At 38.9% G+C, this 18,590-nt stretch overlaps 1 protein-coding gene across 1 annotated transcript; it reads left to right on the forward strand.

Moving 5' to 3' along the window:
• The first annotated feature begins 1,209 nt into the window (after positions 1 to 1,209).
• tbc1d19 (TBC1 domain family, member 19) lies at positions 1,210 to 17,961 on the forward strand. The gene is made up of 21 exons (XM_034901385.1): positions 1,210 to 1,436; positions 1,599 to 1,671; positions 1,794 to 1,839; positions 3,660 to 3,735; positions 4,110 to 4,184; positions 4,520 to 4,583; positions 5,606 to 5,652; positions 5,765 to 5,875; positions 6,002 to 6,074; positions 6,730 to 6,768; positions 8,396 to 8,508; positions 10,891 to 10,965; positions 11,244 to 11,306; positions 13,463 to 13,547; positions 13,746 to 13,787; positions 14,033 to 14,065; positions 14,210 to 14,319; positions 14,449 to 14,540; positions 15,669 to 15,784; positions 15,996 to 16,066; positions 16,987 to 17,961. The coding sequence occupies exons 1-21, from the start codon at positions 1,341 to 1,343 to the stop codon at positions 17,059 to 17,061; spliced, it is 1,575 nt and encodes a 524-aa protein (XP_034757276.1). The 5' UTR covers positions 1,210 to 1,340; the 3' UTR covers positions 17,062 to 17,961.
• Positions 17,962 to 18,590: the final 629 nt, after the last annotated feature.

The raw sequence follows: 18,590 nt of genomic DNA on the forward strand, positions 1-18,590 counted from the left end.
CATGTAGGCTGACGGCAGAAACACACATGTGGCCTACCTGGCTCATGTGACTTTCTGCTAAATCCACGTTGTTTTAATCACACTTGAGTCTTTACATACTGTACATACATACATACATACCGACATACATACATGCATACATACATACATACATACATACATATATACCTACATACATACATAAATGCTTTTTATCCAAATTGACTTTCAATTGCTATATACTGTTTGTCAGAGCAACTGTGGGTTAAGTGTCATGCTCAGGGACACATTGGTTGATGTATTGCAGTGGGAATTGAACCCAGATCTCCCACACCAAAGGCATGTGTCACCCACTGCGCCATCACCACCCCTATGTAGCAATGGCCTGCCAGAATGTAAAAATATTCCATACAAGTTAAAATCCTACTTTCAAAATCTCATTTATAAAAGCACAGAGGTGTCATCAGATAAATGTAGCACAATTTAAAGTGACAAAAATAAAAAATTCAATCTGCATACAAATATCCTTCCTTTGTGTCGGAGAAATTTTTCTAGTTCTCTTAAAAATTGCAAAGTTAATGGTGTGATGAATCAAATCTCTTTACGTCATGCAGATAGGCAGTAGGTCTACTTTCTTCTGAAAGAAATAATAATAAATATAAGCATGACCTGAAAATTAGCATAGTATGGGACCTTAAAATGTTAATATGCAGTTGATTGTCAAATGACTCTCATCTGATAACCTCCCAACTCACACATAATCATAGGCTTCACCAAAATCAATAAATCTAAAATCTGAGATGTTTATTTCCCACATAAGGTTTATAACTGTATATTATGTTATTGGACTGTAAAAACTTTTATTGATTGTTGTATTAGTTGGTTAAGGTGGAGCTACAGTATAGAATTATGTTTTAAGAGTATTGGTAGTTTGATTATAAAATGTATTGTAATCTGACCATACAATTCATATTACTATAACAAATGTAGTGAGGTGAAAAGTGCAAAATTACCATCTGAAATGTGGTGGATTAAAAGTGTAAATTCTCAAGTTAAGCACAAGTAGGCCTACCTGAATACACTACTTACGGCTAAATGTACTTAGTAACATCCACCACTGAAATGTATTTGAAGTATTTTTTAAATGTGATATTATTTGTAAAACTGTAGTGTGTGTGTTATACTGTCGGAACAGAGATGTTTCATCGCGGAACCAAGTATCTGGTTCTTGTTTCCCCTACACGCGCACTGACCGACCGTCCTCAGTTGCTAAGTAACCTCTGCAGGGGGCGGCTGCTGCATCGCCGGATGTACGAGAGATCAAACTGTGCCGTTTCAGACGCCAAACTTTGATAAGGAGGATGGAAGAGAGCTCCGAGTTGTCTCTCACCATCGCTCATATTGTGCAGCGGCTGAAAGGAAGCCACTTACACTCTCAGATAGAGAGACAAGCCAAAGTGAGTGATGAAACTAGCTAGCATGTTGCTAACTAGCAGGTTGTCAATATTGTGAGCAGTTGAATTTGCAGTTATAGTTTGTCTTAATGTAAGAATACAGAAGCTACATAGCTAATAAACTGTCTAACTTCGTTTTTGCATTCTTTTCAAAATATTACGTAGGAGTGTTTACATCAACCTGAGATAAAATTGGAGTCCCTTAAAGAGGACGTACGCAGTTTTCTCAAAACATCAGGTGGGTATTCGCTAATTCTTCTGTACCACATACACTGCCACCGCATATTGCAATACAAATAACAAGTTTTAACATTTTTTTTTCCTTTCTGTGTGGAGATAAAGTATTTTAATGTTTTACAGGATGGGAGAAGCAGCTACAGAATGCAGTGTACAGAGAGCTGCATGTGTAAGTTATATTCAAGTGTTACTTGTTGTGTGAAGCAATGGCATATACAAACATTATTAACATCCCCCGCAACTGACAAACACACACACACACACACACACACACACACACACACACACACACACATAAACACACAATCACACACGGTGGATGCAGGATAAAATGCAGATGAGATGTACAGGATGAACTAAATTGAGGACTGCTACATTATTGTAGGTGCAATGATAAGTTAAAGTCCAATATGTGCTTTTTCAAACCGTATGAATGTGTGTCCAGCCCAGGATAGGACATTATGCCTTTATGATGTAATATTGCAGCACGTGATGACGGCGCAAATTCCACAAGTAGGCTACCATGAATAAGTCCGGATAGGATCATAGAGACACAGAAATTCCTGTTTTTCACCTTTATGATGCAAACAAAAAAACTGGATGGTAAAAAGTGACTGTGGCCGATGGTCAAAAAAGTTAACTTCAGGCCCTGGTTACTTTGTAACCGGTGTTGTGCAAGTTAGTTTTGAAAAGTAATTAGTTACAGTTACTAGTTACTTCTTCCAAAAAGTAACTATATTCGACACTCAGTTACAAATTATAAAAGTAATTAGTTACTTCAGAAAGTAACTAATGCATTACTTTCCCCTCGACATGCCACAACTGGGCAACATTAAATAATGCTTGTTAAGCACTAAAGCAAAAATAAATAACAAATATATACAGTCTTTGCAGTGCGCTGGTGTGTGCGTTGAGCCGGTGTGTGTGGGTGTGTGTGTGTGTGTGTTTGTGTGATAGAGTGAGGGAGAAGTGAGAAAGTGACAGTAATTTGCTCAGAGTGAGTAGCCACTCTAGAGTCATAGTGGCTATGTTTAAGTTACCCCCTCCTTGATTTCATAACGCCGTTATGAAATCAAGTAAGGATTCAATAATATGAAATTATTTGATTATTCATTATTTTATTATTAATTTCGTTATGAAATCAATAATAGTCTCTCGTTGACTCGCTTGAGTTGTTTGTTGTGTCTGCAACTATGTGCGCTTTTGAACACCTGCACAACTCTACCTCTGATTGGCTTACAATGAAATTGTACTACACCTCAGCCAATTGTCAACATTTATGCGCTTGTCTCGTGCTTGGCCAACTAACCAAGGAAGATAAAAGTCTTTGCCTTTCGGCTCAGAGATCAAGTTGGTCTGATGATAAAAATCAGCTTCAATTATAGTGGTGAAGTCCACACTAGTCGAAAGACACTCTTCTGTCACATCTACTGCAATCAAATTCGATCTGTTCACCTGGAAGGAATAACTGCACATGGGTAGGCACTGACAGACCTCAACATTTACAACCAACAGAGCTACGTATTGAAATTGACCGGAATTCTCCTTTATTGCTTTGGTTTTAAAGGATGACATAACTTTGACTAATACCTCCTTCTTTTGGCTGTTACTCAGCCCTATGTGCTCTTAAATGTGTTTACATTAGGTTGAATGTTGTTTAACGCACTTAGGGCTTGAGTCCTTCAATATGCCCTGAGCATGCTTAGTTGGGAAAGCCGTGAGACGTGCAGTATCTGGTGCAGATGCGTTCTGACTCATCTGAATGCACAGGACACTAATGGTGACTGCCTGTTTTCAAGAAAAATCTTTGATTTGCTTTTTGTTTGACATTTTACTTCTGTCAAGCGCTTAATAAAATATATAATTGTTTGTGTTCATAATTGCTTCAATCCCTCAAAACATAGTGGTATTTTTCTGTATATACTTAATCAATTCTTCTTCTATTGTACTGTAACGCTCCTCGCCCCTTCTCTTGGTTGCTTATTCTAGCCAGCTGCCCCCGAGCCATCCCGCGGCTCCTCCAGAGCATCTCAAAGAGCCGCTGGCCTACATGCGCAAGGCTCAGGTCAGTCTGTCTGCTCTTATCTCCGTCACTCCTCACTTGTTCTTCTACCGCTTTGACTGTTGTTTTTTTTTGCCTGCCAAATTCAGAGATTTAGCGCCTGCTTTTTTATCACCTAGGTATTTGTAACAGGGTATCTGAAGCCAAATGTTTCTGTTTCTGTGTGTGTTTGTGTGTCTGTGTCTCTGTGTCTGTGTCTGTGTCTGTGTCTGTGTGTGTGTGTGTGTGTGTGTGTGTGTGTGTGTGTGTGTGTGTGTGTGTGTGTGTGTGTGTGTGTGTGTGTGTGTGTGTGTGTGTGTGTGTGTGTGTGTGTGTGTGTGTGTGTGTGTGTGTGTGTGCGTGCGTGCGTGCGTGTGTGCGTGTGCTTTCTTACACAGGCCAGCTGGGAGAAGCGTGTCCTTAAAAGCCTAAACAGCATGAGTACAGAGCTTGGAGTGCCTCTGGCTCGCATGGTATCTAAAATATTGTCAATCATAGCTAACATAGAATATTTACATTACTTAATTCAATTTCTATGCAAAGGCCTTCAATTTTGCATATGCAAAAATCATCTTTAAGCCTGTATCATTTTTGGACAAGAGCTAGTCAGAAACAGTTAGCAATGCTTCCGTAGCTGTAGACTGCTAATTAGCAAGCAGGGCTGTTTGAAATCAGTTTTATTACTTGGTTCTGTGCCCACACAGTTGTGTTTATGACCACATTTCAGATTTGACATTTCCAAGATTCTTTCTGTTTTGGCTTTATGACATTTGTTTGTTGAAATCTCCTCTTTCCGCCCACTCCACAGAGGCCCCCAGTGGAGCAGAAGGAGCTCACCAACAAATGGAACGAGATGGGCACAGATGAACCAGGTCTAGACAATACCCAGGGGTTTGGCCCCTGAGCAATCTGCCTTTTATGAAAGATTAGTGTTGATGCGTCTGTGCGCTGGTGCATCAGCCAGACACTGGTGTATCATCTTAACACATCTCGGAACCAGATTAACCACTTCCATGTTTGCACTTTAGCTGGTATTTATCCAGGGTTCTCTTAGGGACTGGGCTTGACTCTGCAACATCTGAAAAGTGTATATTATGGTTTCCAGGTGATGATTCTGGTGTTCTGTCTTCTTCTTGCCTATATCAGGCTTCAAAGCTTGAAATCCCAGCCTTTGGGCTTAAGTGTATGTTAAACGTAAATTTGTAGGAAGAATGCTTGCAGTATATTGATATTATATTTTGGCAGATAAAAAAAATGTTAGCATTTAGTCTCAGAAGACAACTATGAAAACCTCAAGGAACCAGCCATTTGTAAATCAAGCCAGTACTTTTACAAAGAACACGGTAACCCTGTGTCCTACCAATGCTATCACAGCTCACTGCCATTTAATAACATTTAGGATGTGCCGTCTCCCGGCTATAAACACTTTGGATTGGGAATATAGAAGCTGTCCAGACTCTTGGACAGAGCTACGATAACGAGCAGCAGCCCTCCTTCTGTCCAAACCTTAATGTGCCCTCGTTCTAGGGATGACACAGCACTTTAAATTACTTACTGCGCTACAAAGACATGGAAGTCCCACTTAAAGCTGGCTGAAATGTGCCTCAACTGTCCTGTACTGTGGTTTTCACTTTTATAGAAGCGTCCATATTGAAGTTGATTGTCACAAATGTGTTCTGAAGTATATTCAAGTTTATTAAATGGATTTCATGGTTGGATTAATTTGTGTAGTCTAGGATTTACAGCTCCTAAACCTGTTCTGGAATAGAATATACGTAAACATTGTGTCCATGTATCAGCTGGAAGCACCGCTTATAAAGTGTCCTCTGTACAATAAGTTGCACTGTCAACTAATGTATTGTAGAGATGCATTAATGCCTTTGTGTCTCTGCAGATTTAACTCTCTTTAGGCCTGTATATGCCCCTAAAGACTTTCTGGAGGTAAGCAGATTTCTTGCAGCTCAGAGTATTAGCATTCAGTGTAGTTTATTTAAAGAAAAAAATTAATTCCTTTATGGTACATCATGTATGTATATTATTGTTTTCTCGCCAGGTGTTAATCAGCTTGCAGAACCCAAATCATGATAGCAGCGAAAACGTCAGTGTCAGCAGCCACTGGGGTCTCATCCAGGTTCCCCTCAATGTCAGGGACATCCCACAGCTGGTACGGACACATGTGGATGTCTGGCTCATTATGATTGCTCATCCGTGTGTATCTATCTGCTGCCCCAGAAAAATGCATTTAAAAGCCGTGTATGTGATCTGTTTGTTTTTTGTGTTAAACTCTTAGAGACAAGCCTACCCAGAGCTGAACCTGACCTTTGGCCAGTTGGGGATTGATGACCATGCACACATTCATCCAGGTATTCACAAAAAGTGCAAATACACTTCTTCATGTGCCATCGTTGTTAAAGGACTAGTTTGCCATTTTGGGAAATAAACTAAGATATTTTTTTCTGAGAGATAGATTAGAAGAAGAAGAAGCCAGCTAGTTCCACTGTTTTCTGCATCTTGTCAGCATGACACGTAGCATGCAGTACAATGTGTAGCTCAACAATTCCAATTGTTACTGGTTTGGACATAGGGCAACTTAAATAGCTATTCATAGGATTTAACCTTAAGAGGACTTTTTGTCCTTTTGATTATGTTGCATATAATATATGATTGGTAATAAAAATATGTTAATTCAGCAGCTTGTTAATATCAAGCCTAAACATATTTGTTCTGCAGTAATTAATCAGGAATAACAAAACAAGTGTTTACCTAATGAACTCTGGGGTTCAATGGTGTGTATACCACTCTGGCCTATCCTTTGCCACATGGCTGTCTGGGTTTTCTCAAACAATATCTCTGTTAAGTCCAGATATTGACATTGTCACAGCCCGGTGTTCAGGCTTTAAATAGAATTGTATCCACCGTCTCTGTGTGTGTAAATCCAAGCGGTAGCATTAGTTTGAAAAACTGAGCCACTGCCAGGTGATTGTTAATGCACCTGTTTTGTTATGTCTTTCTGTGCAGACTTGTTTGAAAACGATTATGTTCAAATGGGGAAAAAAGGTCAGTGTTTGGTTCTTGGATTCAAATTGTTTCTAAATGTCTTTCTGTAAATGGTTGTTTAAAATATTTAATCACGATATTTAAATGCATAAATGTGGGACATTTCACCGTGGTCCAACCACCCAATGCAACTCAGAACCAAAAGCACCAACCAGAGGCTCCCAGGACTATTAATACATTATCATTATTTATTAGTCGTCTGCCTTCTGGTTTGTAGTTTGTAGTTTTATATTTGTACTTACAAATATAAATGTTACAGATCTGGTGTTATTTTTTGATTGTCTTTTTCTGGTGATCAGTGTCAACAAATGTAAATAAATCAAAATATATCTGACTAACCCTTGGAAAAAGAATAATACCTGAATACTTTTAATAGCCACTGCTATAAAGATGTTGTGAGAATAGATTAGTTGCATATAGAGTACATGAAAGAATACATCCAGTATATTTAGAAATATCAGTGTGACTCACTCACTAACCTCCACGTATGTCAGCTCCTGCCATTAATGAATCCTCCTCTTTTCTGTCTCAGGTGAAGTAATCGGCACAAAAGAACACAAATTGCCCTGCTATGAATCCAGTGTAAACACCAACTTTATTACAGGCACCAATCAGACATCAATGGATAGGAGCCTTAAAAACACAAGCTGTATTTTATATACACAGCCACAAAGCCCTGGCCCACTATTTCACCATAGGTTGGCTGTGTGTTGGCTCTCGATCTCTGACTTGTAGCCCCGGCTAAATGTTAAGTGTACTCAAAAAGGAAATTTAAGAGCTGTGAAGTATGTCCGTTTATGTTATGACTGGCTGGCACCTTAATTCAAGGGCTTTGTGTTTTTGGCTACTGTCACAACAGAGATTTAGGGTGGAATGGAGATGTGAGAGAAGCTGTTTTCCAGCACATGCCTAAGTGTTTTTTGGAAAGGTATTGAATAATTACCATTACTGGAATGTCTGTTTTGACTTTTTATGTTAAAAAATTTACAGAGGAACATGATTAATCAGTGTAATGACATATTTGTAGTAGTTTTCATCATGTATCTTGTGTTTTTTTGGATCCCTGTTGAAAGATGTTTTATTTCTGTTCTAAGGGAGGTCATCCCTGAAAACAAACCTCTTAACAGTGTTAGCGTTGTCGTTCAAGACATGCAGGTGTTCATTTTCCCAGCTGCTGTTTGTACATATTATGTAATTCTGCCGGCGACTCACGAGACTTTCTAATAATTCTTTTTGGTCTGATGCATTCTTGGTTGGCAAGTCAAATGTATTGAATTAAATTGAATTCCAATAGATTAAATATAATTTATTTGATGTTTATAAATTTAAATAATTTTAACTTAATTAATTTGATATTTACTTGATGTAATGCATGTATTTCAACTCAATTCATGTGAATTACATTCAATTAAGTGTATTTATTTTTAGTTTTTACTCTATAAATATTAATAATAAGAAATTGATTTAATTTATCTTCACTTCATTATTTGTTATTATTTAGTTATAATTATTATTTGTGTGAATTTTTCTTTCAGCACTCGCTTGGAGACAACATTGGTTCATGTATTTCTGCCTCATGCACCCTTATTCTCTTTCGTGTCTACACTTTTGTCTTTTTTTGTTCCAGTGGTGTTGGAGCAGGACAGTGCAGCAGCGCAGCAGTACAGTAGGCAGGGCTGTTCCACCGGGCTCCGGGCAGACCTGTGGGCCCTCATCCTTAACTCCACTAACCAGCCACAGGTACTATATACACACAAAAACACACAGCAGTGTGGCATCCTAAGGCGTGTACCCTGAAGTGAGATTAGTGGGTTAGTGAGGTATGTTGAGCCTAAAGCCAGAGTGACACAAAGGTGACTTTCTTTTAACCTGGCTACATCACCATGGTAACTTATGCTGCACGGGTAATCAGGTCCAGGGCAGGTTATATTCAGAGTTTCGCATTGAAATCGGCTAAAAAGCGCCTTTTACTTATCACCTGCTTTGTAAATGTTGCGCTATAGTCAATAGTGAAACTACGAGTGATACAGATTCTAAACTGAGGAAATACTTTATAAATGCAAGCTTGTTGAGCTGTGATGTTACAATAGTAATCAAAAAGCAGAAAAATACAGAACCTGAGGATGAAAGCCTGAGTTAACAAAGCAAGCTTATAACCACCTTTGTGGTACCCGTTGTCTCTGATCGGGGTTTTGGACTTAGTCGAGCCAGCGGGCAGTTATAGTCAGGCATTTCCCGATCTTTTTGTATCTGTATATATATATATTTTTTAAACGTTCATTCATCAGAATCATTTATAATGACAAAAAAATTATTCTGATAAACGAATATTTAAAAATTAAAATGGACTATCATGCTATGAGCATTGGTGTTGCATAGTTTGTCCACCAGAGGGCACTCTATAACGTCCCTGTTGGCAACACAGATTTTTGTTTTTGTTTATAGGACTTTAAGTTTCATATCTTTAGGTTTAAGTTTGTATTTTTATACATTTTATTTATCAGAACTTTAATATATTTGGATGTTCCTCTGTTCTGTTTTGACAATAAAACCAATTATCATAGTATTTTAGTAAGAACTCATAAATAACTGCAAATAATTAATGTTAGGGAAATCTGTTTATGTTTTTTAACGTATTTTTGGATAAAAAAAAAAAATCGATATACTGTATATCAGCCAATACGTCGGCATATCGGATTTTTAAATAAATATTCGTATCGGTATAGGCCTTAAAAATTCTTTACGGTCGGGCTCTACTTTCTGATGTTTTGTGGTGGTGTGTGGTGGCTGTCAGCTGTCAGTTTGTGCACACACAGCTGCAGTGATTCCCAAACAGCATGTTTACTACAAGGTGAAGTTTTTACAGTTAATGGTCAGATCTTTTTTGGGTTTGTTGTGTATTTGTTTCAGTTGAGAATTCTAATTGGACAGTTACTTTTTTATTCTGGGGTTTACACTGAAAACCAACATAGACACCAACTGACCTGCAAAATAGTCTGTGTATCAACCTCCTGTCCTGTTTATCTTAGCTTTATCTTAGCTGTGGCTTGTCCTGTGTGTACAAATGCTAAAATAATCAAATGCTGGCAATTTAGCACAGTTAGCTCAAACAGACAAGCAGCCTGCCTGTGTGGCAAAGTTCTGTGTAAACGCTGGAATCCAGAATCCCCCGTTGAGGCCAAGTTGATAAAACAATGCTTGTCATGGGAAGATGGATTTCTGAGGGAGACTTACTGAGGTCTGGAGAGTGTTAACATGGCTCTGGACTGCTCCAGGGCAAACAGATTAAAAAGTCAGAGTGGGCTAAGGAAAGTATGTGCATTGCTTCTGTTTTTTGGATTATTGGACAATTGTGTAAACTGCATCTTGTTAATTGCTTTACAAACACCAAAAGAACTAATGTGAAGTTCTTTGTCTGTTCATCCAACAAAAATATTCTCTGAAGAAATAGTGTGAACAGTTATTGCTATTTAGGTTCAATACACGTCAAAAACCTTTGAATGGGTTCATCTGGTTTTGTCAGAGAATACTTAGTCTGGGTGGTGTCACTATTCTCTGCCATCTTGCCTCATTATAGGTAGATTATATTCTTTACGACTTGCAGTAATGACCTGCCACGACCCTTATTTCCAATATGCAGTATCTAGCCACTTTCAAGTATTTTAGCATAACTTATTTTCAATCTTCCACTGATGCTGTCCATATTCCCAAAATGATTTCAGTTTTCTACCTCAGCTCTCAAAATGACCACTCTCTGTTTCTGTTCTTCTCATATCCGCAGCGCTGAGCTGTCTTTAACCAGAGACACGTTTGAGTTTAACCATGTGTTCGGAAACAAGATACTCATCCATTTAGCTTGGTTTAATCCTTCTGTCATCGCTGTCAGAATACATACTTGATTTAACAGTATTTGTTAAGAGTGTGATCTTTTACATACCATATTTATCAGACTGACATTCACTTCGTCCAGACAATCGCATTATAGGATTAACACCAACTTTGTAAACAAACAACTTTGTCCAAAATTCAATTCATCAACAAGACCACACATACAGGGCTCTGAATATAATATCCATGCAAGGTATTGCACACATAAATCATGTTGGATCTCTGCCGTTCCAGGATGTGATGCATTATGAACAGCTAACGTCTGGAGTTATACAGCATGACCTGCTGGTGGACAACCTCATCTATAAGGTACACTCCTCTACTCTGTCACTGTTTATGAAACTGCATAGCCAAGATGTTTCAGTAAATTAAAGACGCTGTAAGTGTCTTGTCTTGTCCTGATGTTATGTGTTGAGGACCACAATGGAAATAACTCCTGGACGTTATTGTTTTTTTTTTAGTCTTGATTGTATTTTATGTCTTTTTGTGTGTAAGGCATTCTTGATACAATTAAATAAATAATAATAATAAAAAAAAGTCTTCGACATTTGAGAACTAATTTAATTCCAAATTCCCTTGCCCACAAGGATGTGAAGCTCACCGCCAGTAATGACGACTACTACTTTGTGTTTGAAGATTTCCTCTATCAGGTAGGGTCTCCTCTCTTCCAGTTCAGCTCTTCATTTCCAATTACTTACCATATTAGTACTCTTGCCATGTATAGTACTTCTGTTTACATTTTTAAGTGTTCTCTATAACGTCAAATATCCATAATAAAATAGGCAACAATCACCTTTATCCTAACTGAGCCCTCGTCACACCAGTGAGGAGAGCACAAATACAAAAATCTCTCATTTTCAATTACTAAAACTGTTCTAACTTTAGCACATAATTGTTTGTTTACAGAGCCTTAAATACACAAAGCATGTAACCTTGCATCTTAAACTTAAACCTTGACTATTTACAGTATATAAAGGTAATAGGTCTTTATCACCTCCTATTTAAGAAGTCAGCATTTCAACACAGTAACGTTGGCTCCAAAAGAACTATTAAATGGAACCACTGGCTATTCAAAACTAAAGATCTTCATTCCACTTAATAAGACGTTATTCATTGCCCATGATTTAATTGTCACTATCATGTTAGAATAGTTACTGCATGACAGCATTCCTATTTACCTAAAGTTACCTATTTATCTCAGATGAGGGCACGGCCTGTGATCTTTAGCTTCTCTGGTACTCATTGCTCTGTTTGCCTTTGGTACACTCGGCAACCAGTTTATTTAGCAGCTGTTAATATGTCGTGCTCCTTGGTGTGGCTAACCGATGCGTACACAGGTGTAGCAAGAACAAAGCTCCGTTATCACTGTCAATATTAAGTGATGGGAAACTCTAGGCAGTGAAAGAATCCACTCATTGTGGGGTAAGCATGGATTCAAGCAAGTTATGCTTGAGGAAAGTATAAGACGCTTAAAGAATTGAAATTTCCCATCCCGATGTTTAAAAAGACGACACATAGTGGATGTTTATGAGTGTTCATATATGGTTTATTAAAGTAAATACCTTCAATGCAAGATATAGATTGTTTCTGCCTGATTAGGTACCTCTACAAGAGTTTAGAGTTTATACTAAATAAAATGCCCTTCTGGTCTTTCAAATTGCATCAAGTAGATAAAACATATACTGAGATATTCATTTAACTAATGATTTTTAAAGATGAAGATGTATTCAACTTTGTGGTGCCTCCCAGTATACAATCTATCCCAGTCAAAGTTTGATGGTAAGCCACCCTGTTTTTGTACCCAGCAACTAGCTTAGACAAGAGGCAGCCTAGATTCACGTGCTGTTGCCCTCATTTGCCGTTGTCATGCCTCAGCCCCGGCAACAGCCGTGTCCGTAGACATTTTGTCTTCAGGTTGTTGGTCCATCCGCACGATCTGTCCCACTCGTGTGTATTCAATATATCTCAGGACCCCCTGGAGGGAATTTCTTAACATTTGGCACAGGTGTCCACTTGGACTCAAGGATGAACTGATTCAATTTCGGAGGTGAAAGGTCAAGGTCCCTGTGACCTCACAAAACACGTTTTGGTCATAAATCAAAAATCTACAAACTAATTATGACAAGATTTTACACAAATGCCTAATAGGACAAAATAATGAAGTGACTACATTTAAATTCAAAAGGTCAAATGTTAACTTCACCGTGACATTATAATGTTCTGCGAAAACACTTTTCTTGCTATTATTCAACGCCATAACTCAGGAACAGAACCGGAGACATTTGTTCAGATACTGAATCGGTGACAGTAATCTTGGGTGCCTACCTTGAAACCGTGGTAATTGAAAAGATCCTCTGGCCTTCCGGGTTGCAGATGTGTGTGAAGCATCCATGTTTCGCCAAAAAATACACTTTTATTTGAGTCTGGACGGACATAGATGTACACTTGACTGGTTGGCAGAGGCATACGATCGCAAGCTGGTAATTTTCTCCTATTTATAAACTCTGGAAATTAAATCCGTTCTCAAAAAATACACATCAATTGGACTGTAATGGTAAGGGCTCCCACTTATAGGGTCATTTTGTGAAACAAGCTGTAACCCAAGGCTCTGTTAATGTCTACCGCTGGCTCCAAGTGCGCGGCTTTAATAGATTTTTTTACCCAAAAGGAAGGGAAAGGCTGCTCAAGGCCAGAGCAAAAAACAAGTGCATTAACTACATATCTCCTTTATCCCCTGTTGTCAGGCAAGGATAACATTACATATTGTGCAAGTAATCCATGCATGCGTGTGTGTGTGTGTTTGCAGGTGTTGCTGTGTTTCTCCCGAGACACCGCCGTCTTGGAGCACTTCAAATACAACAGTGCCACTCCTCCCAAATCCTTCATCCAGGGTGAGACGATGTGGCCTTCACCAAGGACACACATCACCTCAGCACATTAACTCACTGGAGGGCTACTTAACTCAGATGACCTAATGGACCGTGTCTGCACACAGATACCTGTGCATGTGCATGACAGTAGTGATTAGGAAACTCTTAAACTGTGCTGTAAGTCCAGTTTAGTGATTGATCGGAGTGTCTGTCTACTAGGTAAAGGAGGAGATGAGTGTGCTGTTGTTTATCCTCCAAATGGTGAGCCTGCCTTATGTAACTTTACAGTCACATCATATTATTTTATATAGGAAACAAAAAAAATACAATATTTTTAGATATTTTCTTACTTATTCACATATAATATTTTGGTAATTAGTGAAAGTTTTGCATAAAGACAAAACTATATGTTGCTTATCTACATTGCTATACAATAGCTATAGACATTTATATACTATAAATGTTTGTGTATTAACTGCTCTGATTGAAAAATCTAATTTGCACAGGTGTAATCCCTTTTCATGGGTTTTCAATGTATGGTGAGTATACTTTATTTTGCAGTTTCCACACTTAACTTGCAGGAGCAAAACTGCAGGAGCAGGTGATAACTGTGTGTGTGTGTGTGTGTGTGTGTTTGTGTGTGTGTGTGTGTGTGTGTGTGTGTGTTTGCGTTGGTCTCACAGTGGCACCTTTGTGTTTCTTGTACAACGAGCCATCCAAGCTGTACAGTGTATTCAGGGAAATGTACATCCGCTACTTCTTCAGATTACACTCCATCTCCTCCTCTCCTTCGGTAAAGTGATTATGTTTTTTTTTTTGTAACTACTGCAAACTGTCAAGATACAAATATTCTGTTTGTGTATTAATGCCTGTACATCTAGCGTAATGAGTATTCTAAACTTTTGCACATCTGTTTCTGCAGGGGATTGTGTCTTTGTGCCTGCAGTTTGAGCGGCTGCTCCAGTCCCACCTGCCTCAGCTCTTCTACCACCTTCGACAGATTGGGGCGCAGCCGTAAGTAGCCTGCACACACCGCTTCATCTCCCTGTCTATGTGGCCTTGTGTTGCTCAACAGTAAAATGATGAACTTAAAAAGAGTCATTCATCCACTCACAGTACATTAACTATCTTTTCAATGATACATGCCGTGGTGGAAGAAGTATACTGATCCGTTACTTCAATAAACTACTAATATCACACTGTAAAAATATTCAGTTACAAGTAAAAGTCCTGCATTGAAAATGTTACTCAAGTAAAAGTATCAAAGTATCATCAGGAAAATGTATTGAAAGTAAAAGTACTTGATGCAGAAAATCCTCACTTTGAGAAGCTAGAAAGGATTCTGGAAACAAACAGTTCTGTCAATCATTGTTTAATTAGCTGATTATTTCAGCTGTAACTGTAGGCCTGTACATTGTTGCATAGTTTAATTTAAAATAAAATGTAATATTTTATAACTACACATATTTTGTGTGCAAACATTTTAATTTGTTAATGAACTAGTAACTAAAGCTGTCATATAAATGTAGTGGAGTCAAAAGTACAATATCCCCCCTTCTGAAATGTAGTGGAGTAGAAGTAGAAAGTGCCATGAAAAGAAAAGACTAAAGTAAAGTACAAGTATCTTACAGTACATTACTTGAGTAAATGTAGTTAGTTACATTCTACAACTGAATACATCTGGTATGTGGTACGTGACCTTTACGTGACCAATCGTTATCGCCATGGTTCTCGTGAATGACTTGCTCTTCCTGCACGTGTTCCTGTCCGCAGTGATAAATCTAAGAGACTAACCCTTCATGAACAATGTTCAGCATTTCCGCCATCAGCTTCATTGAAATCATATATTTATCTTCCGTCCTTTAAACGGCAACTCAAGTTATCCATAACATTTTTTTTCTTTTTTTTTTTCCTTTCCCATTTGTGATAACTATCTGTCAATTTCTGTCCAGGTTCTTAAAACTAGCTTGTATTTCTATGTTTTGCTGTTGCATAGAATAGGTGGCACATACACCTTGCACACACATTTCTGTAATAAGCTGCTGCCATCTTGTGGTCATTGTGATTACTGGAATCACAATTTCCTAATGAAAATAAACCACCTACTTATGGATCCATATGATGCAATGGTTTTGCCCCCAGGTTACGCATAGCCTTTAAGTGGATGGTACGTGCCTTTTCTGGCTATCTGTCTACTGACCAGCTGCTTCTTCTCTGGGACCGAATCCTGGGTTACGATTCACTGGAGGTAGTTGCAGGTAAGAGTGGTTGCATTCATAGTTGGCTACAATCTGTGCACTAAGAGCCTTGATATTTGTATGGACATTATTATAATCTTCCAAGTCCCTTGCTTCACGTATCTTATTTCCTTATTTCTCCACATGCCATCCTCTACTTCTACATGTCTGTTGCTCTCGGAATACCCCCCCCCCAAAAAAAAAACCCCACACAAATGCACACCTCCTTCAGTCCTAGCAGCCGCTGTGTTTGCTTTCCGTGCTGAGAACCTGATGGAAGTGACGTCACTAGCCTCAGCTGAGGTATGTTCATCTCACAGTAGATTTGTGTGTGTGCGTTTGGAACTCTTGTCCTCTCCTTGTCCCCCACACACTCCTGCAAGGCTGTAAATAGCTGTTGATGACCAGCCAGTACCAGTAACCCAGTCTTCTGCATGCACGTCTGAAAAAAATGGCTGGCTGGACACTTAAGAACCCCTTACCCTCTTAACCCTCCCTGTGTGCCATCATGCCAACACTCCCTCACTGCTCTGCCTCCAATCACAACACCACTTTCCACTGAAAAGGAACAAACTTGTTCATTTAGAAAGATTGGACAAGCCTTGTGTTAACGTTAATGGTATTATCTAATGTATTAATAACTAAATGAGTGCATTCTTGTTTAGCTGCTGCACGGCCACTTGTTTTGCAATATTATAGTAACCAGTAATGTTATTCTTGTGCATGCCTGGTCTGTATACCACGCCCACTCCAATTCTGCGGTCCCACTATCCTATTACGAAACCAAGAGTAAACCATACGATGAGTCGCCTCACTCGCTCCCCCATCCTCCCCTTCCCCTGAGGGTGAAATGGTTAAACTACAATATGACGCATGGGGCGGAAGGCTGATCTGCTTCTCTAAGATGCTGGCCGGCACTATTTGCTTGCTCATTTACCACCTGCCCCAGCGGATAGAAGATATCATACATACAACATACTGCTCCAAATCTTATATTTAGAACCTGAGGCCCAGTGTTGAAATTTTAAACCCTCTCTCCAAACATGATACTGTCCTCTAAAATTTTAATCTCCCACCAATCTTGAACTATGTCTCTGGGTGAGCGTGTGCCTTATAGGCCTTCTCATGGGCTTAGTGGGCAAAGGTATGATTGCTTTGGTCAGGAGGGGCGTGAATTTAGATGACAATTCTTGATTGTGTTTTGTTTGACATATGCACTGCAGGCTGTTCTCGCCGACCTTTCAACTTTAAAAGTCATGCCGCTCATCCAGATTTTTCTGTTTGCCACCGCCATCTGAGGAGCATGGAAACTACAGGAATATGAGTCGTGTTACATACATACCACTTGGAGCATAAAGAGACACTCCAAAAATGCCACTTTGCAATGCCATTACCACAACAACACAATCAATCACCCATCAAGAAACACCAGGTTAGATCGTGGGATATCAGGAAATAATGAACCTCCACGCATTACAGACTTCATCTTGCACTAGTTCAAGAAAAAAGCCAAACCTCTTTTTAGCATGAATACACCATACATAGGGAATACCTGCTATTATGTTATTTGATGTTTTTACAATCAATTTAATTTGTAACATGAAATTGTATGAGGTACAATTCCAGTGAAATGTAATCCCATCAACTCCTTCAACTTGTGCATGATTAATCTTATTATTTAGTATGTAAGTATAGCCTGCAAACCAGTTGGGTTAAGCTAACCCCCCTAAGCTATGGCTCCCTAAGCTCTGCAGGAAAGATGATATGCACAGCAGTGCTTGGATCAGTTGAGAAGCTCATCAGAAGACCAGTTGCATGAAGCAGTAATTGTATCGTGATAGCAGCGTGCACAAGAGAACAACAGTATCTCCGAGCTTGGCTAATGAAGTGTTAATTAGCTCTTGCAATTTACTCTGCTCTGTAGCTCCTGCTTGTTATAACGCTATTAGATGATGCTGTTGCTGATAAATAAGCAGATTGGAAGCGTGCCCCACTGGGCAGAAATAGTCAAGCTGGACTCATATGTAACTTGGAAGCTGCTGTATATACCCATAATTTATTGTATTTATTAAGAAATTGCATATTACTGCATAAGGAACATTAAGCACCTCCAGTGCCAGTATTTTGTTGTTCATTATGAACATTTATTTAAAATGTTGCATTTAATTCCTAAATGTATTCACCTATTTTGTTGTTTTGTGTGTATTTCACCTTTAATTTTAATGCAATCAAATCATATTTTCTATATTATTAACAGTATTCTTTGTCAGTCAATGCCAATGTCTTTCATCCAACACATTGAATGTTCATTGTGTCCTCAAATAACACAATTTAAAAAAATTGAAATAAAATTTTGATAAATCCCTCCCTTGGGTTATTGAATAAAGCAGCTTTTCACCCGGTCTTGCTTCAGTACTTTGCTGCCCGATCTTTCCTTAATTGGATATTTCTCTCAGTTTGTGTGACATTGTAAATATTTGGACAGGACGTACTATATTTTCGAAGCTCACCTTAAGCATTTCTAGAGAAAGCAGAAAAGGTGAGTGACAGGTAGCAGCCTTAACGTTCTGAACCCCCATGTCACCCTCCACTCACCCTCCTCCTACATGTGTGTGCATGTGCTCAATTCCTCCCTGGTTGTTGGCTGCCGTCCTCCCTGCAGCCCCCTCTGCGGGCTCGTATCGAATTATGCTGTTCTTCTCTTTCGTCTCTCCCTGCTACATCTGCCACCTGTTTACTAGGATACTTAAGGCTGACTCTTTTATCATGAACCTGCTTTGCCCCTCAAAAGTCTGTTCCTCCTGAGACAACTATTACCTGTTGTGTA

This window comes from Etheostoma cragini, chromosome 19, assembly GCF_013103735.1.
Source record: "Etheostoma cragini isolate CJK2018 chromosome 19, CSU_Ecrag_1.0, whole genome shotgun sequence".
In the NCBI taxonomy this organism is placed as follows: domain Eukaryota; kingdom Metazoa; phylum Chordata; class Actinopteri; order Perciformes; family Percidae; genus Etheostoma; species Etheostoma cragini.